General features: G+C 37.9%; 1 protein-coding gene across 4 annotated transcripts; it reads right to left on the reverse strand.

The window, feature by feature from the left end:
* Window positions 1–1,098: 1,098 nt before the first annotated feature.
* Tmem30a (transmembrane protein 30A) lies at window positions 1,099–27,881 on the reverse strand. Of its 4 annotated transcripts, XR_005284705.1 has the most exons (9): window positions 27,342–27,881; window positions 12,193–12,300; window positions 10,164–10,271; window positions 9,156–9,243; window positions 8,089–8,238; window positions 6,881–7,087; window positions 3,351–4,466; window positions 3,216–3,260; window positions 1,099–2,491 (listed from the first exon to the last, which is right to left on the reverse strand). XR_005284705.1 is itself a non-coding variant. In XM_038323216.1 (7 exons), the coding sequence occupies exons 1-7, from the start codon at window positions 27,864–27,866 to the stop codon at window positions 4,273–4,275; spliced, it is 1,380 nt and encodes a 459-aa protein (XP_038179144.1). In that variant the 5' UTR covers window positions 27,867–27,881; the 3' UTR covers window positions 1,099–4,272. The 4 variants fall into 4 exon arrangements, 1 of the variants encoding a protein (XP_038179144.1); XR_005284703.1 differs by having other exon boundaries at window positions 1,099–3,260; XR_005284704.1 differs by having other exon boundaries at window positions 3,216–4,466.
* Between the last annotated feature and the right edge of the window lie 74 nt (window positions 27,882–27,955).

Genomic DNA, 27,955 nt, shown 5'->3' on the forward strand with positions numbered 1-27,955 from the left:
GGACATAGTGGACCTGTTTGGCACTCTATTGGGAAGTTAAAACTCACGTAAGTATACAAAACAGGAAAAAAAGTAATGTTTACCATAAAATCTTAAAAAAAGTTTAAGCCCCCCAAAGGCAAGGAGATTATTGATTTCACGAAGTTCATGAAAAAACAGATGTACTAAAACTAAAGTGGACAGAGGAGGCTGTAATTGAAAGAAGCTGTAGGATGAAATCAGTATGAAGCATGCCTGTTGGTTCACGGTTCCTCAGAAGCTTAAATCTGGAACAAAAGTTACAGCAAAGGATAGACTTGGGGATAGGCCTGAAAATGGCCAGCTGAAAAATATACAACAAAACAGATCTCTAAGGTGTATTTTTCTCAGTCAAACTATAATTCTGGTCAAAAGTCATGGTTTAGGAGCTCACAGGCCCAGGGGTGACTTACTACTGTTATTCTGCTAAAAGGACACAGAATCAAAATGTCCTCGAAATTCCTATTTTTACACCCACAGATTAGTATAGTTAATCAGAGAAGTTCCTTCACACAGTGGACGGCAGTTAACACAGAAACTCACAACTGACAATGCCGAGAGTAAATGTCAATAGAACGTTCAGACAAGCATGGGTCATCTACATCACCCCGACAAGACTCATCATGGAAGTCAGGGTGGGAAGACTAGAAAAGCCAAAGGATGAGAACAGAAACAAAATACACGTGTGCACACACATACACACACTCAAGCATGAGGCACTAAAACACACACACACACCAAACAGGACACAGGACAACTACACAGCAATCTGAGAGGACCAGCATCTAATATCAGATTCATTAAAAGTAGTAGAGAGAAAATTGCTTTTGACCTGAAACTGTATTTGTAGTCAAGCTATAAGTGAAATATGAACGTTAAAAATAATTTATAAGTAATTTTTTTAATTAAAAAAATGACATATATTTTGTATGTCTGTATGTGTAAGTCTCTGGGGAAAAAAAGGAAATTTCTGTTGAATCATTCTTTTTCATCATAACGACTTTAGAATAACTTCTGACTTTGGAAACTGCACATAACTTACTTTTATATATAAAAGCAAATAAAGTCACCATGGTCTCATTTGGTTTATAGACAATGTATTTATTTTAAAATTTCAAATGACATGATGAAAAATGTGCTTTTCACATTTATTGACTGATGGGTGCATGGACCAAAGTGAGCTTTAAAATATATTACCAAATCATCCAAATCTACGACAGGCATTTATACATCAAAACTTTGTAACGGCAACACCTTTACCCCCTAACACACTTAGAACTACCATGCTCACAAAGAACAAAAAGCCTGCAACTTAAAGAGAAGATGTAATAACCCTCAAGCAGTGTTTCTTCCATGCAGACAGCTGAGCGTAATTGCCAAGTCCCACCTCTCACCTGTCCTGCTTTGTTAGGGTTTTCGTTAACTGCCTCCTTGACTTCATTGCTATCACTGTCCATTCCCCAACCTTAGCCAGTCTGCCTACAAGTTGGGTAACAATCTCACCACTTCCTGGTAAGAATAGATGATCTTCAGTAACATAAGTCTTGTGATTATGTTGTCAGTGATTAATAAATATAATAACTTGATAATTGATGACATTTTATCAAATGCACAGGTGGAGAAGTTAAAACAGTGTTTCTCAATCTTCCTAATGATGCAATCCCTTCATATACTTCCTCATGTATGGTGACCCCCCCAACCATGAAATTATTTCATAGCTACTTCATAACTGTGATTTTGCTACTATTGCAAATAGTATCTGATAGGCAGGACATCTGATATATGATCACTGTGGAGGTCACGACCCACAGGTTGACAACCACGGAGTTAAAACCTGGTCTCCCTAAGCCTGGTTTAAACTGAGCACTAACCACTAGCAAGAACAAAGGGACATTGTTACTTTAGTAAGACACTTAAGCATAGCACAATTAATTTTGTTCACTTTTATTAATACAAACAGAATGTTAACTTTTAATATAACTAAGGTTACAAATAAACTGTCACTATCCAATAAACAAATAATAGTCACTTGAATCTTAATTGAATTATTCTCTATTAGAACACAGTTATTTTCTCCAGTTTATTTTAAACTGCCTTATGATTTCAATGAAACATCTTAGCTTTTGCTTACTGAATAATTTTTTTCAGTTGGAAAATGTCTCATGCCAAAACACTTCCTTGCAAATTAACACATTTTTCTAAGCCTTCTGCTTAGTTGCCTTAATGCCATCAACTTTTCTACACATGAATGTCCCATTTTCTTCATATATACAATAGTATTTGATTTCCAATGACAGGAGTCAGGGAAGAATACAGATCATCAATGCACTTGTAAAACAGAGTTTCCATTGTACTTTTAAAGACCGCATCTTCTCCAGGGTGTGAACATGTTAGGCCTCTCCAGTGCTTCTTCAGACCCCTTGGCCCAGGCAGAGGGATGCAGGCTAGCAGTCCTCTTTAAACAGCACTCACTCTGGGAAGAGCGGCAGAAACATCTCACTCTTACGAAGAATCCCCCAAATAAACTGAACATCACACACAAGAGGGACAATTTTCAGAATAATAGCATTCCGAATGACTGACAATAGTTTTAGAGAAAGAAGAACTTATGTCCTGAGAAATTTTTATATATCCATCAATCAAGTAACCCATGCAAGTAATATTTTTATAAGTTAAAAGTCACCTTGAATTACAACTCTTTTAACAGAATTTCATATCATACAAAGCTTAAGTGTGGCACGTTTCTACTATGAACCATTGATTTTTTGTTATTTTAAGCACATATTAATTTAAACTGAAACATTACTCAGACTTTAAAATATAACCGAAGGAAATCATAACAAAGTCTAAAAACCCAAGTAATTTACTACATAAATATGAGTTACTTTAGTGTAAAAACAATTAAGTGATTTCAATGCAATGAAGTCAACTCTGATTAATACATACATTTCATGCATGTGAAAAAATAATTTACATTCACTTCAGGAATAACTTCCATAGCAAACAAATTACAGCATTTATTCAATAAAGGAATATTAAAATAATTCTAGTTAGAAAATAAAATAACTCCAATCAGATATATTATAATTTTTTATCATGTACATACTCCAAATCCCTGCCCCCCCCCAAATTTAAGTAGGAAATGTATAGAACATCTTTTTTAAGGTTTATCTTAGGAAAACTAATCAAAACATTACCTTCATTAAAGAGAATATATATATACATATCCATATTTGTTTGACCTGTATGCGAAAATTTAATGAAATATGGAAGAAATTAGGATTTCAATTTTTTTCTGGGATATAATATTAGTAATAAGTCAAAATACTTACCTGCTAAGTAAGAACAGCTTGAGGTATTTCCAAGGCAGAGCGATTATCTTAACACTACACACCACAATAATGAAAAGTCTCTCTTGAGCATTTACACCTGGTTTACAGTTGACAGAGGAAGAGGGTTGCCAAGCAGCTGTCCCATCTCACCTAAATTCTTTCTTCCCCTACGAAGTATAAGCTTCCAGGGAGAAGATCACATAAAAACATTTCAAGTAGCTTGGACTCCGGAATGCAACATTCTAGTCAAATTAAAAGGAATTTAAAATTCTATCCAAGACCTACCTGACCTTTTTAGATATTAATAATTTCTCTACTGGACAAGTGAAGTGCATTTTCTGAAATCAAAGTCATTATCAAATAACTATAACAGAGAAACTGAACACATGACCCCCTCAACAAGGAGGGATCTTAAGCCTTTACACACAACACAAGAAAATGAAGTGCTTTACTTATGTTTAGGCTTTCTACAATCTGAACTGTAACCAAATTTCAAAAAGTTAGTTAAGTCATACACTCATACATCTCAGAATCCCTTTCTGCACACAGTAGGCACACGTAACCAACATCATGTCAATGTAATGCTATCAACACAGCACAAGCGTTTAAGCAGTAGACTCATTTCACATGACAGAGGCTGTATGCATCACACGTGGCCTGTCCCAATAAAAAGCAGACATTAGAATGCCATTTTAGCAGTTACAATATTGATATGATCAATATAACTAATTTTTATACCCGTCATATATTTTCATAAGTCATCCATATGTAAGAAGCAAAGGACAAAGGCTGTTTTGTTTTGTTTTTTAAATTATGTGCCAACTTCAAAATGACATACTAACCAGACATCAGCATTCAAAAGCTAGGTTGAAGAGGACTGGCCTTGATGCACATGCAGTAGATTTGTTTTCAGAATATAAAATTAAATGGTGATGTCAGCAGTATTACTACTGTTTCTATATTTATGATTAATTACTAGTAGTACAACTCCCAGAAGGAAGGAGATGGATCCAATAGTGATGTAAGCAATTCCCAAAAATGGATTTTTTCCTCCCATCCACGAAATAGTGCTTAAGATCATCCGTTTTCGTCCATCAAAAGAATGTACAGGGTAATCTGACAAGGGTATAGGAAAACTTTTTGTCTGTGGTACTTAGTATTTAAAACACAAATTTTAAAAGTTAACAATTAATGCCTATAATTCACTTATATAATTCTGTTACATGAATACCTTGCTTGTATATTCTGAATCACAATAAATAGAATAGACAGACAGACAGGCAGAAAGACGGACGGTCAGACGGACGGATGGATGGAAGTGTATTCTTTTGTTGTTTTTGAGACAGGGTCTCACTATGTAGCTCTGGCTGTTCTGGAATTATGTAGAAAAGGCTGGTCTTGAAGTCATAAGAGATCAACTTGACTCTTATTTCTAAGTGCTGGGATTAAAGGCATGTACCACTATGTGCTACAAATAAAACCAACTTAAAAATCTAATTTAGGAGTCAGGCAGTGGTGGCACACACCTTTAATCCCAGCACTCAGGAGGCAGAGGCAGGTGGATCTCTGTGAGTTCAAGGCCAGCCTGGTCTACAAGAGCTAGCTCCAGGACAGGCTCCAAAACTACAGAGAAACCTTGTCTTGAAAGAAAAAATCTAATTTAGAAAAATTTCTCCATATATAACTAGACACTAAACCCAGGGCAAGGCACTCTCCCTGATAAACATTTCCAGACCTGATCTAGTGAAATAATATTACTAGTAAAGGCCAAAATGTTTTATCAAAACAATGAAATTCAGATCTAAATAGTATCTTGGGTAGTTTTTTTTATTACCTAAGAGAGACTAAAGGATTCACAGCAATGTAACATGGGAAAATATTTCAGATGAGCAGTGAGGATGCCCAAATAGGACGTTAACGGACAGAAAAGCAGAAAGGAGTCTGAAGTCTTAAGCTCAAAGGGCATGTTTACGCATGTAGCCACAAGACAGAGCACTCTAAGTAGAGGGTCACAAAGTATGATGCTCAAGTTTTAGCCAGCTCACTTGATGCAATAACAAAACTCATGTTCAGAAAGAACTGACAGCGTGCAGAAGTCAAAAGTGACTGTTAAGGAGACCAGGGAGGAGAGAGCAGTGTGCGGGGGGGGGGGGGGGGGGGGGGGGGGGGTTGTTGAACTATTTACATGGCCCATTCTAGGGTGCTAGCAAGAGAGGAGAGAAGACAAAACTAATACTACAATTTGAACTGAAGCTCCTGAAAAGGGGCACACCTGCAGCGCCTCAGGCCACAGTCTGGAGGTGTGGCGGGCCCCACTCTAATTACTGAAATCAATAATAGCCGAAGGCAGGAATCATGACACTTAATCCAACTCTCCAAGTACAGTATCAAATCAACTATGCCCTCCTTTCTCCTCTTCCTCTAAAAATATGGGCTTCCACTTTAACTCCGTTCAACTGTGCTCTTAATTTCCCCTTACCTTGCACTTTCACAGCTAACTCCTGAAGGTCTGCAAGCCCCCAGGTCCCTGGACTGCTGCACTGTCAGTCTTTGAGAGGTCCTGCATTCTTCCTCAAAGTGCTCTCAGTCCTCGGGACTCTGCTGCAGACTCCCCGCATGAGAACTGTCTGCCTTTTATGAAGTGCTCCAGACCTTCTCCTGTGTTCTAGAGTTGGCTACACACTGGCAAAACTTCTACTAAACGGGCATAGTTTCAAAGCCATGCTGCATTCAGTCAGTCACTATTAAACCATATTCAGTTGTATAACCAAGAGTTCAAGAACTAAAGGTAATCTTTATTTTAAAAATTAGCCTATTAGTCACTTACTAATTTACTATACAACTCAAAACTAGAAAACAAAAACAAAACCCTAGTGTCAGAGGCAGCTGAATCTGTGAATCCATTCTGCAGGGACAGAGAACTCCAGGCCATTCAGGGCTGCGTGAGAGCCAGTCTCAAACAAACAAAGAAACAAAGAATGTACTTATGGTTTATCCAGATAATAAAAAGTGCTAAAATCCAACACACATTTAAAACATTAATATTTGGGAATCTTTATATTTACAGTGTATATTTGGGCAAAATACTTAAAATAATGGGGAAAATACTTAAAAACACTGAACTTTGATAAGAATAAAAGGAACTGTCCAGTATTTCTTTTTTATGAAAGTCTGCTTCTGGCCTAAAAAGATCACCCAGTGGGTAAAAGTACTTGATGTACAAGCATTATGAGGAAAGTTCAATACCTGGAACCCATACAAAAAGGTGACAAGAAAAAAAAAATCAACTCCACAAAGTTGTCCTTTTACCTCACTCATGTACCTTGGCACATGTGCACATATCACACATGAATACATAACAATGAATATCTCTAAAATTAAAAATGGAAGTATCAGATTCTATATTCAACTACCAATACCACAAAATAAATAAATCTAGAGTACAAAGTAACATGTCACATAACTGACATAAGACAATGAAACTCTTTTAAACTCTATGTGTGCACACAACCATAAAAAAAAAAGGATACTGTATGTGATGTTCAAATAGTACTGTCCAGCTGGTAATGTTGGATGTAAATCATTTCTCCGCTCTATAAGACGATACAACTTACGAAAAGTAGGTAACGCTGCAGTACGCATCCAAACAATGAAGTCTTCATTTATGAATCCATTATTATCCTCATCAGGGTCTAGCATAAAAACTGGTTTATGCCAGTTTACTGGCTTTATTGTATCTTAAATATAATTTGGGGAGGGAGAGAGATGTGAAAATAAAATATTCAATTCTATGAACAGTTTCAATGAAAATGCATAGTACTAAAAAAGGAAAAAATACAAAACACAATCTGAATATTATTAAAGGTATAAATATATCCACATCCTAAGGATATCTTAAAATCTAAAAAAAAGCCAATTCTATCTATAACAAAAGCTAAAAAGACAATTGCTATCTCAAGAGACTACAAAAAGGATACTAAATAAGAGGCAGATTACTTAATGCAAAAATATAATATTAAGAAACACAGGGGTCAGTGAGACGGCTCAGCAGGTAACGGCACTTGCCACCAGATCTGAGGAACAGAGTTCAATCCCCAGGACCACATGGTTAAAAGGAAGAACAGATTCCCACAAGCTCTTCTGACTTCCACATATGCACTATTACACATACATACATACATACATACATACATATACATATGCTTATAAACACACATACAAAATAAATATATAAGTGCACAAATAAATTTTAAAAAGAAATATTGCATTACAAAACTAAGGCAGCGCAGAAACAAAAATATTCGTGCATTATAAATGAGGGCCAATTAAAACAAACTGTCGCAGTTTATAAAGACTACAGCTGAAAACACCAAAGAAATTCAAATCAATAAAAAAGCACACATTTCCTTTACAATTTTTAGTACATATGAACATTTACATAACTTAGTATAATGCTGAGAAAGAAAATGCTGTTCTTTAAAAAAATAAATAAATTAAGCCAGGCAGTGGTGGTGCATGCCTTTAACCCTAGCACAAGGAAGGCAGAGGCAGGAGGATCTCTGTGACTTCAAGGCGAGCCTGGTCTACAAAGCGAGTTCCAGGACAGGCTCCAAAGCTACAGAGAAACCCTGTCTCGAAAAACTAAAAATTAATTAATTAAGACTCTGAAGACAAAAATTCAGTTACATTACTAAAATAACTAGGTTTTGAACAAGAGGGGATATTGGTCATGTTTTACCTTTAAATTTTTCTTCGAGGCTTTCTTTTCCAGGTGGATTTCTGAATTTCACATTTTTATCTGTCCACCAAGCAATACCTTTCCTCTTCAAAGGAATTGGTACAGGTGTGGGATCAGATTCATTGGCAACCAGAAACAATTCTAATGTATCTAAGCATAAGGAACAGAAGCTATTATTAACATCTACTAAAATCCATAGCATCTTATTTACTCTATGAGAAATGAGAATCTGGGACTTGCTCTGTAAGTAGCTGACAGAAAAGGCCCAGGCTTAACACACATCCTTTCGAACAACTTTAGAATCTTCATTTACTAGACATATAGGTCACTTTCCTGAATGACTAGCTGACATTAGAAGATCAAGAATTTTAATATCACTCCAAATAAAAGAGCAACAGCATCGTTTTTCTCTTCTCTTTCTTTGGCTACTGTTGAATTCCTAACAGCTCCTGCCTTTCCCGTTTTCTGTACTTGGTAATCACACATGGTATTCAGTTCCTGAAACATGGTTGATACAAATGAACAAGTTCTGTTGAACCAGCTATCAGGGACACAGTGCAAAAACACACACAAATAATATTTCATTAATGTTTATATTCTAAATGATACTATTTGGAGGGCACTGGGTTAAATAAATTATTCAAGCTAATTTTACTTGTTTCCTTTGAGGGTTTTTTAAATAAGTACTAGAAAATTTGAAATACTTTGTATTAATGGTTTGAATTATATTGCAATAAGGCAATGCATATCTAAATAATCAACTATAACTCCCTTTTAATGGTATAAATCAGTAAAAGTAGCTCTTTGGTTTTTACTTTTTTATAAGAAATAGGAAGATTCTATTTTCTTCTCAAAGATAGGAATCTATTTTCATAAAAGAACATTCAAAGAGAAGCCACAGATAATTTAAATCCTATTCATTATCTGAGTATTCACCTTGAAGGTGAGTTTCATAATTTCATTCATACTACTAGACTATTACACAGTTTCCTACTCACAAGCATAGTTTCCTAAGTGCACTCAGTTTCCTAATCATCTGCCTACATGGATGTTTGTAGCTAGCATACCGTTAAACATGCTGTTGGCAATAGCTCCACATGGAGCAATTGGTTTGTCTTCATTTCTTCGATAAGGTTCACATTCTTTACTTGGATTCTAGTTTCCAGGACAAAAAAGAAAAGAGAGAAACAAACTGTCATCTAGATCTCTGGAGAAACAATGAGCTACTCCTAATTACTAATTAAAAATTCTACCACTGTATTTTCCCCACTCATAAAATATATGAGTCTGTAAAGAAAACAAATTCTAAACATATTTAAATACTCAAAATATTCTTTAATGACACAGTACTTTTTAAATACAATGCTTATGCAACTAGATCTACATAGCTAGCTATACATGACTTAACAAATTTAATATTTTGATTTTCTTTTTTTTCCTTTTTTTTTATTTGGTTTTTCGAGACAGGGTTTCTCTGTAGCTTTGGAGCCTGTCCTGGAACTAGCTCCTGTAGACCAGGCTGGCCTCAAACTCACAGAGACCTGCCTGCCTCTGCCTCCCGAGTGCTGGGATTACCGCCTGGCAATATTTTTATTTTCCTATCAACATAGAAACCACAACCACAAAGATTTCTGATTGAGAAAATCTAAATTACTATCAATCCAACTGTGATACCCAATAAAAAGCATAGTAGCTGGGAGTAAAGACATTCTACTCTAGCCTCATTTATAAAAACTGAATACAATCAATGCTTCAAATTTTGCAATTTGGAGTTAAATCTAAACAATAAGACCCAAGCAGAACACACTTACCCACCATTCATCAGAACCCCATCCCAAACAGAGCTAGAGCCCAAACTCCCAATGACTACCAGAAATGAGCAGGGAGTGGTGGGCTGGAGAAGTTATTTAGTTTAAAAGCATTTTAACTAAAAACTTCTGTCAAAATTAGACATAACAAGTAATACTTTAATATTAGTATCCCATGAGATTACGTACTTTAATATTTCAGAATGAATATTTATGATACTCCTATTTCACAGATGCCACATTTCTGTATATTATCATTTTACTTACAAGCAAAGCACTAGGGTCTCCATTTAACTGGCTATCATCTCGAGATTTCACATAACGACGATGATTTTGATAGAAGTTAGACAGTCCATAATACATAAACACATTGCCCTAGAGAAAACAGAAAAGGAAAAATGTTATAACAAAAAATTTTTTGTTTCATACTTTGTAAAACTTAAGCAATCAGTACTGGTGTGGGACAATGGTCTGTATTCTGTCAATTATATTTTAAATAAATGCTGATTGGCCAGTAGCCAGGCAGGAAGTAGAGGCAGGCCAATGAGAACAGGAGAATTCTGGAAAGAGGAATTCTGTGGCAGCTGCGACCCCGCCACAGAAGAAGCAAGATGTGACTGCCTTGCTGAATAAGGTACTGAGCCATGTGGCTAGCACAGACAAGAATAATGGGTTAATATAAGTTAAAAGAGTTAATAAGAAGCCTGAGCTAATGGGCCAATCAGTTTATACCTAATGTAGACCTCTGCGTGATTTCTTTGGGACTTAACTACTGCAGGAACCAGGCAGGACAGAAAACTGATACTGAGGTGAAATAGCAACAAATTATACAACAAAAACTGTACAATTAAATATAAATAAATTCATAGAACAATTATACTCTAGCTCTTAAATTCTTAAGTTTTAATGAAAGGGGAAATATTATTAGGTACTGAATTAGGTACTGAACTAAACAGTCCTAGGTACACTGCACTAACTGGCTTAGGAAAGCTATTTACCAAATACTTAATAATCAAAGGAATTACAATTGTGATAGAGTATTTGTCTGGAATGTTCATGTGTAAGGCCCTGAATTCAATTTTCAACACCACAAAAGCAAGCAAAAACACAAAAATAAATTGTACAATTGTAAATAAAGTTAAAGAAGTTATGCTACAAAAACACACAACTTTTAAACGATCCTGAAAGTGTTGCGTGCAGTCTGGAGATGGCTCACTAGGTAAAGTGCTTGCTGTGCAAGCATGAGGACCTCAGTGTGAACCCCACCAACATAAAAGTCAGGCATGGCAACACTCGTCTGTAATCCCAGCACCAACATAAAAGTCAGGCATGGCAACACTCGTCTGCATCCCAGAGATGGAGAATGATGGGCATTGAGGGGAGGGAGGAGATAGCCTAATGCTGACCTAGAATACATAATGAAATTATGCATCAAAAAGTAAATAAATGAATGAAAATGTTGATTTTTAAATAGTAAACCATAAACTCTTCCACTCTACACAAAAGAGGAGATAACTTCTAACTTGTTCAAACTCTCCCATTTCTTCAGACTCCCAGCATCTTTATAGTTTGCCCACCACACTGAAACCACGCTTTTCAGTCTTCTCTCAAAAGGGCTTTCACAGCTTTGTCCAAAGCCAAAGGCACTGTTGCCTCAGTGCAAGAGCCTCAATACCCACTAGATGGCTTCCATCCACCAGAAGCTACTAAAATTATCACTACCTATAGAAAATCTAAACAAGGAAAGTTAAACCTTGGCATGAACTATGTGACAGCTTTGCTTCCTGAAGAATGTTTTTAAACTGCATTTTCAGGTAAAGAGCAGGAAAAACTCTATCCGTGCCAATTCTGAAATTTTATATCCTTTCCCATAAGCTCAGTTACCAAGAACAGAAACCAGTATTAATACTACATGGGTGCACAAACACACGCACACATCCACACCCACACCAACACGGGCTGTGTCCAAATACCAAACTATAAAATATCAATAAAGTTATAACTTTAAAATACAAGCACAAGATTTCTATCATTAAAAATGTGGCTAGTGAATAGCAAAAAGATGCTTTAAATTTTGTCAACAAAATATTAGAAGGCAAAGAATTCAAATAATGCATTTCATTATCAGATTTAATTAATTTAATTATGCAACAACTAGATATAGAGAATAATCTTCAAATGTCTATAGATTCAAATAAACTAATCTGTTTTCCCAATACAAATTAAGAATAAAAAAAAAAACTATTAGTATTTTGTACAGCATGCCTTTTCTAACATAATACTTTAAGACACAAACCTCAAATGACTGTTCCAGTGTGAAGTTAATGGTACAAACACAAGATGTCACATTCGGAGACAAACATTTATTGCAGGGGCTGGAAGGTTCTGTTCCAGTGTAATCAATCTGTAAGAGAAAAAGGTTGAGCAAGCAGTTCCTTGGAGCAAAGAGAAACCTAAAACCTACATAACCTACTATTAAAAGAAAAAGTAAGTCCAATAAAGCAATGTGCATCCCAGACAAAAACTGCTGCTGTGCCCTTTAACAATGTGAGGCATTTTTAAATACGAAAGAAGCTTTTGTGTACTATTTTCAAAGTGCTCCCTTTACACCCAAAGAAATCTATGTACTGATAGAACTGTAAGCATAAGATCCCAAAACACGACTTATAAAGATGTAAATGGCTACAAGCTCTAAACTACTAAAATGCCAGATTCAGAGATAAAACTTTTCTTCTTAAATATGACAATTTTAAATACTCTCATAGTCACCTCTGTTTTCCACAAAACATTCCCAAATTGAGAAAAAAAAAAAAAGAGGGGAAAGAAGAATGGGGGGAAGGAAGGAAACCTATGGGCTGAGAAAGTAACTCATGGTAGAATGCTTGCCTTGCATGCACAAGGAATGTACTTGATCCCCAGAACCATCAGAAATTGCAGAATACTTCTCCCCACCAAAAAACCTGGTGCTAAGTGTGTCACCAATTTGACCTTGGTTCCTGCATGCTTCAGCACAGGAATATCCCGATGGCTGTAGTTTCTTAGTTACTTGGGTGTGGATATGCTAGGAACTTGATGTACCCTAAGTACACAGGGAGAAGGCATGGAAGCTCTATGTTCAGACCCCACCCTTTGTGTTTCTTCCAAAAACCTTCCTCTTCCCTAGCATATGGCATTTCAAGGAGGACAGTCTTGTGAGAGGCAGGGAGATGAGATCATAGGAGCCTTCTGACTTTGGAGCAAAAAGTGTGTTTAGCCTAGGGAACTGTTTTGTATCCAAAGTAAGGCCAGTTATTAGGGACTATGCTTTGAACCTGTAGCATCTGATGCTAACTCTGTCAAAACTGAGTTTTACAATACCAGGTAGAGTCAGAAGACCAGCCCTCGTACCCAAAATTCTTCTTTTCCAATATAAATAAGAAAAAAAATTAAACACACTTTATTTATTTATTTATTTATTTATTTAGAGTACTTTTAGTAGAATCCCCATATAGCTTCTGTGTGTAGATGCACAGGCTAACGTGTTGTTGCGTTCTGTTAAAAAGTGTCACCTCAAAAGAGCCTATACGGTGGGATCTTGCTTCTAGCTATTTTGTGATGCTCTAGAAACTGAGAAGCAGGCCCAACTAGAAGCAAGCGGCTGGATAAGGTCCTAGGTAGTAGCATCCTGTCCCTGTCCACCTCCTCTAACTACTTCCTGCTCACCATGAGTAACCCCTGCTACATGTTCCTGCTACCATGATGCTCTGTCTTATTTCAGACACAGGAACAAAGCAAGTTATGAGCTGAATGTCTGAAGCTGTAAGCCAACATGAATGAATCTTTCCTTCCTTGGGTTGTTTTGCTCAGGTAACTACAACATCCACAATTAATATCTTCCCCCAAAGTGAGCTATTACAACAGTAAATGAACACTGACATTATCATAATCTTGTTTATAGTTTAAGGTTCACTCTTGGTTGGCAATTAACAATAGAGAATTATATATAATATAATATAAAACACTTCAACTGACTTTAAAATTTTTCTGTCTAGACGGGTGGTTGTGGCGCACACTTTAATCCCAGCGCTCAGGAGGCAGGTGGATCTCTGGGAGTTCAAGGCCAGGCTAGTCTACAAGAGCTAGTTCCAGGACACAGGAGACTCTGTAGTCTCCAAAGCTACAGAGAAACCCTGTCTCGAAAAAACACACAAACAAAAATCTGTCTTTCATCTGTTCACCCTCTGTATTGAATCCCAGTAAGCACTGCCTTTCTTACTGTCCTCACAGTTGTGTCTTTCCTAAGGTTGGAGTCATACTGTTGGTAGCCTTCGCATGCTGGCTTCACTCTGTAACCTGCACTTAAGTTTCCTCTACATCTTGGCAGAGTTTGATGTACTAAAGTTTATTTATTTATATTTATTTATAGTTATATAGTTATATAGTTATAGTTATAGTATATTTATTTACAGTTTATTTATTCACCTACTAAAAGACCAAATTGGTCTTGAATGCACAAAGATCCTTTTGCCTCTGCGTCCAGAGAGCTAGACTAAAGGCATGTGCTACCATGCCTAACAGTCTACAGTATTTTTTACAACAGTCCCATGTGGTTAAGGCCTTTTCTGTCTTCTTTGAGGAACGTGTCTAATCAGGTCTTGTGCTCACTTTTATCACTGCTTCGTTTTCATATTTTAAGTGTTCCTTAACAATTACCAGGTATTATTTTAAATTATTTTCTGCCAGTCTATGACATATCTTCTAAATCTTGATAAGAAAAAACAGTCCAAAAATTTAAAATAAAAGTTACCTTTATAGCCGGGCGGTGGTGGCGCACGCCTTTAATCCCAGCACTCGGGAGGCAGAGGCAGGCGGATCTCTGTGAGTTCGAGACCAGCCTGGTCTACAGGAGCTAGTTCCAGGACAGACTCTAAAGCTGCAGAGAAACCCTGTCTCGAAAAAAAAAAAAAAAAAAAAAAAAACCAAAAGTTACCTTTATAATATAAAAAAAATTAAATTTTGTACCCAGAAAACAAAAAACCATATAAATTATAACGTAATTTTTGGAAAACCTACAATTGCCTAAGAAAACTTGGTTTTATCAGATGTTAATGTTTTTTTGTACAATTGTTTTTCACAGAAGCTTGTTAACTAGTAGAGCTGGGTTTTAATTATTTTTCATTGCAAATATCACCAATAAACAAGGCATGTAACTAAAAAAAGAAAACTAAATGAAGGCAGGAAAGCACACAGGAATTCCATTAGACCAGCAAGCTACAACTCGGTACCAAAGCCTGCTTGTACACATCAGTCCACTTACAAACTAAATTTGTCAGAATAAGTCACAAAGGAAACTGTATTTTTAATTTCACATTTTCTTTCTCTTAAAACTTACCTAAGAAATAAGTATAGAAACCTTTCAAACCACCCTCTTTAACTTGACCACCACTTGTTAGTGTTGGACCCTGAAGTCCAATCACCGAGGAGTCACCCCAAGAGACCACTCTCACACCACAGTTGATGTAAAAGCAGAGGATTTAATTAATTCTGTAGCGACAGGGTCTTTCAGCATTCAAGAAGCCAAAAAGACCCTGAATAGCTGGTACAGGCTACTTTTAAAGCAAAAAGCCATAGAAACAAGGTGGGGGGGGGCCCTCGGGTATTGTTTTCCAACTATTGGGATTGGCATATTCAAAGGGCTATTAACAATAATTGGTCCGAGCCAGGACTGGAGGGTGGTTGCCAGATCAGGTGAGATAAGAGGCAACATTTGAGGGTTACTTTGACCCCTTCCCAGGGACTGAGTAAAAACATCAGGAACTGAGTCAACACCTTAAGGGTTATCTTGCCTCAATTTCAATAACTGAGTTCTATCTGGAGAACATTCACAAAGACTCAGGGAGATGGAAAGTTTCCAACATTTCAGTACATATATGGGTAATTGTTAGATTCCTGGTTCCCAGGGGAGAGGGGAAAGCACTAAGGTTGAGAGGCCTCAGATTTATTTTAGAGTTCTACATTAGTAATAGTAAACAAAGAGATAGACTTAACTAAACAAAAATAATCTGATGGAATTGGAAATCATAGTATACTTTAGTATAATAAAACTTTGTATTTTATTAGAATAATTACTAAATATTAAATAATACTTAAAACAGCTGTAACATTCATCATGAACTGATTATAAAAATGCATTAAGCTGGGTGATGGTGGCACACGCCTTTAATCCCAGCACTCAAGAGGCAGAGGCAGGTGGATCTCTGAGTTCGAGGCCAGCCTGGTCTACAAGAGCTAGTTCCAAGAGAGAAACTCTGTCTCGAAAACAAAACAAAAAAATAAAAAATAAATAAAAAATAAAAACAGCACTTGGTTCAATCCCTAACACCAAAAAACCCTGAGCACCAAACTAAATACACAAAACCAGTCCTTAATCAGGTAGATCTGATGCTATTTTCCATTTCTGAACTGACTTAAATTATAAGGCACCCCAGCAGGTGTACACAGAAGCATATAGGGTAAGAATTGCTGCAGAATAGGGGGTGGTGTCAGGTCCCCATATATGTGGTGTGAGAAATGGTTTCTACCAACCACAAATACTCTACTTCTGCTCTTTCTTTAAAAAATACTTTTAAAAATTTATTTTATGTATGAGTACTCTATCTGCATGTATGCCATAAGAGGGCATCAGATCCCACTATAGATGGTTATGAACCACCATGTGGTTGCTGGGAAATGAACTCAGGTCCTCTGGAAGAGCAGCCAGTGCTCTTTACCTCTGAACCATCTCTCCAGCACCCCCTACTTCTTCTTATGCCCCAGGCAATACGACCCCTGTTATGCCAGGCCTAAGGCACTCTTAACAGTGTCATTGTGTCACTTTATAATAATGGTTCCTGTTACAGCCAAACCTGCCAGCTGCTGCAGCCAAAGAACCTCACAGATCTACGCACCTCCACTCCCTGCATCTCTCTTCTCTCACAGCTGCTGCAAACCTCGAAGGCCACAGAGGGCTCCCAAAGAAAAGGGCCTCCACCCTCACAAGCCCATGGAGCCCAAGGCAGCTAGACTACACTGACTCTCCTATCCAGAGTCTCTGTGATGTGGTCACGTAGCACAGGCTGCATAGTAACATAGCACACATCCTCGCAGTCCAGGACTTCCCCTTCTACAGAACCCTTTAAGAATAGACACTTCACTTTATCTACCCACTACTCAATCCTCATACAACTTGCTGTAAGATTAATAAATCTCTTATCTGAAGGACCATTGCCACTCTAGAACCCTCCTTCTGCCCTCCCTCTCCAACACCTACACTTCAGTCCTAAGGAGAGGGAAGACAGAGACACTTGTGTGTCTCCTTTCCACTACCAGACTATCATTACCTTGTTTCATTGGCAAAATTGGTGTGTTTAATAGTAATGTAGAGCTGAATGTGGTCTCCCAAGAGAGGTTTTTGATTTGTTTTGTTTAAAAAAAAAAAAAAACCCAAAATGCTTCCATCTATGCCCAGCTAAGAAAATGGACAAGGAATTCTGCCAGAATAAAAGGGGTGGGGAATTTAGATTCTCCCAAAAACAAACAAACCAGAACTCTTCTTTTCTAAAAGTATTAGCTATCTAAGACTCCATTTTTCTCCACCCAGGACAAAAAAAAAAAAAAAAAAAAAAAAAAAAAAAAAAAAAAAAACCCAAAAACCAAAAAAACTGTCTCTATGGTAGAGAAGAAATGGGAGCAGTCTGAGGCCCAGACCCTTTTATCCCTATGAAAGGACCTGTAATCTTGTCTTACACCTAATGTGCACCTTCTAGTCAGTCCAGTGGTTTTCTGTGCATTTAAGATAACAAAGTGGGAAGGAATTAGATTTTTGCTCCTCTCTCACTTAATCACACTGTAAAAACAAACCTTACTTTACTTCATCAATTTGAGTTCATCCATTTCTTTTACAGCATTGGGTTTATAGATCCAAGTGCTCAGAATGACTTAGCTATGCAAAACTGTTTAATGGCTTCCTACTACATTGCCTGTAGTCATAATACCAGCTGTGCAAAGTGCACCCTAACACTGCACCACTTTGATCTATATTTTCCCCCTCTTCTCTCTGCCACTGCCACACTGGCTTCTTTGTGGTTCCTTCCTTCTTCTAAACACACTCCTCTGCTGCTCTTACTATTTCTGCATGGGTAGTTCCCCCCCACATATCAATACCATTACTCAGGGTTCCGCAGCACATGCTATTTTGTGGCAATATATTACAATAAAATACATTCTAAGAGACTGAAACTTTGTGGGACCTCACAGTCAGAATTAATAATATAACTTAAGGTCACTTTTGACAGCTGTGTACTCAGCCTGTTTGTTTAACCTGCTTTTAAGAGAACAAAGTAGTAATCAACCTTAAGTGCCTGAGATTTCCCATTGTAGTTCAAAGTTTACAATCAACTGTAATCAACAGTTACAATCTAAGTAATACATAGCTGTAATCTCAAAGTGTGCACTTTTCCATGGCTCTGACCTATGCAAGTGTATAATTTGCTGAAAGCAGCAAACATGGAGGTTGAAAGCAATCTTCTAAACTGAATGTCCACTATAAATATTGAACACAACATTTAGATATTGCTTGATAAACAATGATATCTGTAGTACTGTTTGTTGAATGAGTCAGTTGTGGTCTGTTGAAATCAGTGACTTAATTTCCTTGTAAACTCTTAAAGATTTTTGTAAAGTATCCTTCATTCCTTCCCCCATGTAATATTTTCTGTGCTATTCAATAAAGATAGGGCAAAGCCCTCTGTTAGGGACAGATATACACAGACAGACAGACAGACAGACAGACACACACACACACACAGAGAGAGAGAGTCATACAGCAGACCGATACACAGGGACAGACATAGATACCAGCACAAGAACAGATTAACAGGTTCGCACAGATTCAGATACACGCAATGGTCAGAGAACAAAAGACACCAGAAGCATGAAGCAGAAAATTCAAGTCTGGACTTGCTTTGGTTAAATGACTCCAAAGGGAAGTTCTTTTATTTCTTTCCTTAATGTGATATCGATGCATTACTGGTGACTTGGAGTTAATCACTAATTTGTTTAATTCATGCACTACTTAAAACTGCAAACCATCCTTCAACCCTTCCTTTTCCCTCTGAGCATTTTCTACCATCTAATACACCTCAGAAGCAGCAAATTAAGACGTAAATTAATGATTGATAAGAATGAACAAAATTGAGCTAGAGAAATGTCTCACCCAAAATAATATGAGAATAATAGAATTAATAGAATTGCATAAAATTAAAAATTAATAAAGTCCTAAAAATATTAGTTAAGTTTTATTTGCAAATAATTAATGTAGGATGTTTTAAGAGAAAATTACACAAATCTGTAAGCTGAACAGAGCTCATTTAAAAGGTTGAAGAAAAAAGTAATGATATTCAATATCTCTTACATGGTTTATATTATATATCTTTATAATATAACATATTCTATCCTAATGTATTAGCAAAACCACATACCAAATTTGTTCTTCACATAAAAATAACACAATCTATTTTCCTATGAAATTCAATTCAATACTACATATTTACTCAGGACTTTCATGTCTAGAAGACCTGATTCTCATTTGGCTCATGTACCATTTTACTAGATGGTGAATATTACTACAACCCTGTAATGCAGAGACTGACTACTAACAAGATCTCACCCCAATTTTTGTGTTACTTTTTTTGTTAGCAGAATAAAGCTAAAATTTCCAGCCTGCCTTGGAGCTAGTGTGACTATGGTAACAAGTTGGGTTGGTGCAGTGTAGCAGCTTCCAAGAATCTTTTTTCCCTAAGCCCTTTGTTCATCCTTCATTCTACATTACTGATACCCAGAAAAGACAACCAGAAGTCTGACCTCCAACTTGAACCTTGAGCTTAAAAGCCAGTCACAAAGAATTGTTCTGGTGGAAGCCTCACCCCAGCCCCTGGCATCCATAGACCCAAAGAGTCTGAAATATTCAGGTGGAAGCTTTACCCCAGCCCCTGGCATCCATATACCCAGAGTATGGATCATTCTGGTGGAAGCTCTACCCCCAAGTTCCCTCCCCCATCTCTTTCCAAATCCTGCTGCATCTCAGAAAGTCAGCCAACTGATGACCCACATACCTTAGAGATGCTCAAGATCACTCCCATGGGGCATTTAAATTGTCCCCCCTGAAAACAGACATGTGGTTTTCCAGTATTCCTTTCCCATCTCCTCTATTGGGGGGGGGGGCTGAAAATCAGGAGTGTTTTTATCCATTAAGCCTGGGCTTTTTCTAATTCAGTCTGATTTGGTCTAATTTGGATTGCTGTATTGGTGGAAAGGCTTATTGGGATGCAGAAACTTTTCTAGAATGACAAGGCAGCTTAAAAGCTTTATATAGATGATTCTGTAACCCCCATATTATGTTCCTAAGGCATGAGATATGCAATGAAAATCTTGACTGCCCACTGTTGAACCAAATCCTAATGGTTATATATCATGTCAATCATACCTGCTGTTGAATGCTGGAAGCAGAGCTTAGTAAACTGTTCTTGTGCCTGCATAAAATGTATTAAGAATGCTGAGACAAATGAGGACAATGGAGGTCCAATTCACAAGGTTTCAGAAGGGAACAAGGACTCTATCAGAAACTGGGACATGGGCCAGTGGTATGACATTTTGGACAATAATTTAATTTTTTTTCTGCCAGTGTCCTGAGAGCCTAAGTAAAGTTTAATTTAAAGATAATGAACTGATTGGTTTGGCAGAAGAATGTTCAACACAGGATGGCATTCAGATTGGTGCTGAGGATGCAGCTGTGACACAGAGCTCAGAACCACTGTACATAAGACTCGTGTGCTACACAGGGTCAACAGCAAAGTGTTTCCCCAGGGTCAACACAAGCTGATACAGCTGTGGTCCAAGGAGACCTGGGGTATATCTCAAGCTGGCAGCAAATTCTGGCTATAAGCATCCTTCATGTGATATAAGATTGATATTGTCGTGAAGAGAAACTAAGAGGCAACATATGTCAGAGTCAGAGTCCCCTCAAAGAAGTCCTGAGAAGACACTGTATGTAGCTGTGAAACTGAAGACTCAGACTCCAAGAAACTGAAGATGCCAGGACCTTAGGGCAACTGCCAAGGCCAGCTACAGAAATGGAACCCAAACAATTACTTTAGAAGCCCCACTCAAATGCTGGACAGAGAGCTGTAGTATTTGATGTTTCCCTGCCAGATTTTTGTTTTGCTTTGGTACAACTCTTTTATGCCCCTGGTTGTTCTTTAGAAGAAGAATGTTTGCTTAGTATCATTATATGTTAGAAGTATGTAGCCTGATTTTAATTTTCTAGATGTTCACCATTAAGAGACTGGACTTTTAAAGTGTTAGAATTTTTTAAGACAATGAGGACTTTTATGGTTGAACTGCATTTTATATTATGAGGTAAGTCTTTGGCGACAAGAAATATCATGACTTAAAGATAATGTTTTAAACATCAAGTTGACAAGTAGAGCTGTGGCGGTTAGTTAGGTCCATCTTGCTATAGTCTAGAATCATTTGGAAAGGGACTCTCAATGAGCGGTTGTTTAAACTGAGTTACCCTGTGACAGTTCTCTGTGGAGAACTGTCTTGAACAGGTTCACTGATACAAACAGATCCTGACTAAAAGGTTAAGGCACCATTCCCTGGGTTGGGTCCTACATAAAAAAGGAAAAAGCAGATGAGTACAATTGTGGATGCATTCATCTCTGTTCTTGACTGCAATGTGGACTGAAACCTGGAAGTGAGCTAATATAGCCCCTTTCTCCACCAAGTTCCCTGGTCAAGGTGTCTTATCACAAGAAACAAAACCAGGGCACATGCACTACCACATCCAGCAAAAGCTTCTCTTTCTTTGAACTACTCAAGCACTCTGCGTGTGCCACTCACCTAGCAATGATTAATTTTCCTAAAATGCTTCTTTGCTTTGCTCCACCACCACCCCCATAGTTTTGGGGGTTTGTTTGTTTTTGTTTGGGGGGTTGTTGATTTGTATAAATCTCTATGTAGCTAAGTTTGGCCTTGAACTCCTGATCTTCCTGCCACCCATCTTTTAAATGTTGGGAGGTAATACACTATCACAGCTAGGGTAGTGCTCTGTCACTAAGTGACATCTGCAACTCCTGCCACTCTACATCATTTCTTCCCCAAAAGGAATGCTCTCTGCTGGAAAAAAATAAGGGCAGGGGGAATCCTGTCCTCAAACTTTTTCAAGGAAGTACTTTGTATATAGAAAATGTCCAACGCTTATCAAAAATTCTTGATAAACAGAGAATATATGAGTTTTCACTATCAAATAACCACTACATCCCTTGTCAGCTGAAACTCAAGGGGAGCCTGACTAATAAAACCTGCCAGTTGTAACATTCACTAGTTTTCAAAGACAAAGTTCACACAGGAGGAACAGTTCTGAACCTCAAAGGAAAAAGAGGCTGTCAAGTACAAGAGGGGACGCAAATCCCCTATTTTGAAAATTAACATTGTTTAAACGGCAAAAGTATATAAAGCACAGTTCAGAATACAGTAAGCTTAAGACCTTGCAACTAGCTTAAATCCTAATAAGAAAGCACCAGGGGCAGTACAGGACGAGAGGGCTAAGAAGGTTAGCTAAAATGTTACAGTACTTCTTGTCTTTGCTCCCAGACAACTATGAATGTTCCCCTAAGTCAACCCAAGACTTCTTAGTAATCCTAAAAGCACAGCTTATTCCTAAGTAACAGACTGAATGTAATGTGGTGACAAAGAGAAATTTGAAGGACATGCATTTTTACACTGTATACAAGGAGAGCTGAAAAACTTCCATTTTTGAATGTAGATTTACCTAAATGGAAATCGATAGAAGACCTAAATAAGTCACATGACAAAATGCTGACTAATAAGGCAAGTCACTTTAAGTATTAATCACTTTAAGTTAAAAGGGGCATTTTAAGTACTTAAAGAATTTTCTGAAGTCCTCAGAATGAGTAATTTGCACTACCATTTTAGTATTAACTGCTAAATTTACCAGTATGTGTCTTTAAAACTCTGAATATGGGGGGTGGGTTGTTTTGTGTCTATAAAAGGTTAGAAAATAAATATTTTAGGCTGCAGAGACAGAAGAAAGTTCTTGACCAAAAAGAAAGGTTTTGCACCTTTCTGGCTGATGAAATTCAATATATAATCACAACAATTATATACAATTTCTTGGCAGCAACATAGCTCTACTTATTAAGAACTTAATTCTTTGAGGAAAAAATCCCATACAACTGGTATTTAAGTTGGTATTTCCTATAACCAAACTGATTGCAAATGCTCATCTGGAAAACCAGTCTCAGTCCTGGCCCTAAAATAAACACTCCAGCAGGTACTTACTGGAAACAAAACCCAACTATACTCAAAGCTCTTAATTGCCAAAGGTTTTCTATTTAGTTACTGCAATGCATTTGAGCATTAAAATCTTTAAATTTCTTAGCATAAATGCCTAATCTTCAACCATCATTTCTAAGAAACAAGTTATCCTTCCTTGATTCTACACTAAAGTTTAAGTAAAAACAAGATTACTAAGTGCAGATGAAAGACTTAATCTTCTTCAAGATCCTCACAATCTAAGGATTCAAACTAGAAAGGAATAAAAATATAGATAGCAAATTTTTATCAGAAACAGAAAATAATCAAGACAAAATAACAGTAGAAAATGAAATAAAGTTTAAAAAGAGTAAAAGAGGGAATTTAGCAAATTGGGAGAATGTCGCTAAGATTTCAACATTTTGGGCATTATTAATTTCATGTAAATGTTTACCTCTAGTTATTACTGAATTTATGTTATGTTAAATGTCAAATGTAACTTTATAATACACCCATTTGACTCTAACCATTAATTAGTTTTTCTTTTACTGATTTTTGGATACTAGATCTAGGTCACCCAAGTTAGCACAGAATTACTGGATTCATTTGTACCTCAACCCTCCTTAAAATATATAGGGCTATAGGGACAGCCCTCCTGACTGGGCTCTCTGAGGACTAATTTACAACTCATAACAACACTGATAAATGCTTTTGTAGAAGTTACAGATGACACTTTCAAGTTAGCTGTGTATCTCAGCCTGTCCAAAAGTCTTAAAGGAGCCTTCTGGTGAGGCTTGAATCCTAGTGCTGCCACATTAAAAGAAATACTCAGTCTTTGCTGCAAATAATAAAGATATTAAGTGTTACATTCATAATAAAATTATTTTAATGGCTAATAAAATTATCAACAGTACTTTTCTAAAAACCTCATTTCACTTAACCTAGAAAATCTAAAAACCAACCAAATAAAATTATAAAATTCACAAACTTAGGTAGTGGTGGTGCACACCTTTAATCCCAGTACTAGGCAGGCAGAGGCAGGCGGATCTCTGTGTGTTTGAGGCCAGCCTGGTCTACAGAGCTTGTTCTGCAACAGCCAGGACTACACAGTGAAATCCTGTCTTGAATTCCCCACCCCACCCTAAAAAAAGGAAGGAAAGAAAGAAGGAAGGAAAAAGAGGGAGGGAGGCAGACAGATGATTCATAAACTTAACACGTGAAGGTAATACTAAATATGAGCATTAAAATACAAAATATAAATAAAATAAAAGTAACTTTTACAAAAAAAACCACTGTTTTAGGGGGAGTCTGGGACATTATAAGAGTAGTAATATTTTTACTATAGTATTTCTGGGAGAATGTCCATTAGTTTTACCTAAAATTTTCAAGTTCTGAGCAAAGCCACTTAAAGCCAAGCATTTTGATTTACAAGTCTCCTTTGCCCCAGTAACTTGAACTAATACAGAAATGAGGCTACTGAGCTTTCAAAAGGAAACTTAAAATATGTAAACGAGTGGGAATCAATCTGGGTAAGAGATGCTCATTTCCCATTTACCTTTCTTTATTTAATTTCACTACTTTATTTTCGTTTCTTTGTATTTACTTTTGTTGTTTTGATGTAGAGTCTACTTAGCCATGTTTATCCTGGAACTCACTATGCAGACCAGGCCCAGAGATCCAGCCTCTGCCTCCCTTGTGTTGGGATTAAAGACATGCATGTGCACCATGTCTAGCTATAAAACATTTCTATTATTTTAATGTGTACAAGTGTTTTGCCTGCATGTCTGTAGACCACGCTGATGTCTTTCTGATGCCTGCTGAGGCTGGAAGAGGACATGGGATCACCTAGAACTGTAGTTGAAGACAGTTGTGAGTCACTATGTGGGTGCTGGAAATCAAACCTAAGCACCCTTGCAAGAGAAGCCAATGCTCTTAACTGGTGAGCCAGCTCTCCAGTTCCTCCTGTTTACTTCTAATAACCTCAAAGGCTTTTAGTCTAAGCTAGCAGCTAACAAAAGGTTGAGGAACTAGGGAAGTAACTTAGTGCTACAGCACTTTCTTGTGGCCCTGAGCTCAATCGTCAGCACACAGAGTAGGCACATAAACATGTATGTCCCTTTTGGAAAAGTTCTCCAGGTTTTTCTCATAACCCCAGACCCAGTTTGAAATAATTTTGCTATATATCCAACACTCAAATTTTAAGCATTCTATCTGCATGTGTTGGTGTTCAAACAAAATTTCCAGTTCCTAATTTCCATTTTCTTTCATTTCAAATGTGGCATTTTGAACACAACATTGTTTTAAACCAAAGTTAAACCAAAAGTCGTAACAACTATCTTGCTTCTGTGAAATCTTAAAAAAAATTCATTATTCTATTTATTTTAGAGATGAAAAAACTAGCCTTGAGTGAAATAAACTGCCCCCAAATCCGAGCTAATTAAAAGTGGCAGAGCTCAGAGTCTGAGTACTACCGGGCACAGATGGGAACAGAGTGTTTCACGTATGAGGATTTCTTTTATTATTATTTTTACATTCTGGAATATTTGTATGGTCTTCTCCAGTTATGCATACCTAGTCAGGAAGTCTGCAGTCAAAAACGTTCTGAGATCAAAACTTTTCTAGTGTCTAACCTGGCCAGCCGTGGGTTTTAAATTTTGGAGCATTTTGGGATACATTTGCAGGAATATCACAAGGATAAAAAAAAAAAAAAAAAAAAAAAAAAAAAAAAAAAAAAAAAAAAAAAAAAAAAAAAATATATATGCCAAAAACATTTGCTGTGAACTTGCTCTAGTCAACACACTGAAAACGATCCTAAGTGAAAGATTTTAGAAGTACATGCTAGCTACGGTCCTTACTGTCACGAACACTACAGCACTGTGCTGTTAAAATATAACAGCCTTTCTTTTTTTTTTTTTTTTTTTTGTTTTGTTTTTCGAGACAGGGTTTCTCTGTAGCTTTGGAGCCTATCCTGGAACTAGCTCTTGTAGACCAGGCTGGTCTCGAACTCACAGAGATCCGCCTGCCTCTGCTTCCCAAGTGCTGGGATTAAAGGCGTGCGCCACCACCGCCCGGCTATAACAGCCTTTCTTAAATGTGAATGTTGTAAATTAAACTATACAAAGGTACCAATACTCCTTAGCTAAAATAACTGGGAAAGTCCAATTAAATCACACACGTAATCTTTATTTTTAAAATATGTACACAAAATGTATGTATACGACAGAGCAGGACAAAGGGAGGTTACTCAACATCACTCTTGGCCATCTCGAACAGACCACAGCTCCCTAAAATATGGAAGAGGCCCTGTAGATGTCCAGTACTGTCCACCACGCAGTACTTACATTCTTTTATCAGCCAGTCTTCTCCACTGCGGACGGATAACGATGCAGTGATTGTTGCAGTGGACAAATCAAATGTTTCCCCCAGTTCAGTGTTTCTATCCTGGCTAAGTAAAATGTTCAGAAACACAATGCCAGGGAAATTTTTTATAACTAGATCCCAACTTATTCCGTGTGGAGTCACTGATATGCAGTTTTAAAAAAAACCAAGCAGGGAGAACTGGGGCAAATGTTGAGCATAATTGGAAATAAATACTGACTAAAAGCAAACGAGAAGTCAAGTTTCATGTTTTTAACTACACCACGGCCAGCAACTAAAACTATCTAATTAGCTCGAAATGAAAGTTACTGTGCGCTCTGTAACGTGACAAATTTCTCAGAAGAATCAATACCTCTATGACTCCGGGTCCTTCACCCAACAAAGACCAATTTGTTAATCTCTGTGTCAGGGAATAATCCCCACGCAAGTAACAACAATGACCCTGCGTGCTGCCTCCGAGTTTTATCTTTTTCCTTCTCTCCTAGAAAAACAAATACTCTAACCCTCAGAGAACCACACAAACTCCCAATAAATAAATTTTGTTCACCTGACATTCTTTCCGTTCCCAGCCATGTAGACCGAAAGCAAAAGGAACCTAGAAGCCAAAACTGCAAACTCAGAAAACCCGCAGGAGAACCCGAGACGGCACCGGAGGGCGGGGCCCGCCTGTCACCTTCGGGGAGCCAGGGGACCCTCGCCACGCCCCTCCCTCACCTCGATCTCACGGATGTTGTTGGAGGTGACGAAGATGCCGATGCCAATGGGGATGAAGATGAGGCCGATGATGAAGAAGGTAGGCAGCACCGTGCCGGCCGTGAGGATGGGCTGCCAGGCGGGCAGCCGTTGCTGTTTGAAGGCCGTGTTATCCGGCCTCCGGGTCTTGGCGGGGCCCCCGGGAGGACACGGGGGCCCGCCGTCCACCTCATCCTTCGCGTTATAGTTCATTGCCCTCGGCCCCTGGGCTTCGGCTAGGCCACCTCCAGATGGGCTGCCCAGGGGACCAGCCTGCCCACTCTGCCAGGCGCCGTTGCCGCTACTGCCTCCTCCGCCCGCACCGCCACCGGGTAAACGGAAGAGGTGGGACGTGCTACTGCAGACCGCCTCTGACCGGAAGCGGGAGTCTTCAGGAGCCGCCCCAGGGAGGAAGAGAGAGGAAACGGGGAGAAGATTGAGGGACGAGGGGAGGGAGGGGGTAGGAGGGTTGAAGGGGGAGGGAAAAGGCGGACGCACCCTGATCATCTGCCCTGTGACGACAAAGTGAGGGGTTTAGGCCCGGCTCGCGACTACGTGAGCGCAGGCGCGGCCCTGGGCGACGCCGCGGCGCCTGC

Source organism: Arvicola amphibius, chromosome 3 (genome assembly GCF_903992535.2).
Source record: "Arvicola amphibius chromosome 3, mArvAmp1.2, whole genome shotgun sequence".
NCBI lineage: Eukaryota > Metazoa > Chordata > Mammalia > Rodentia > Cricetidae > Arvicola > Arvicola amphibius.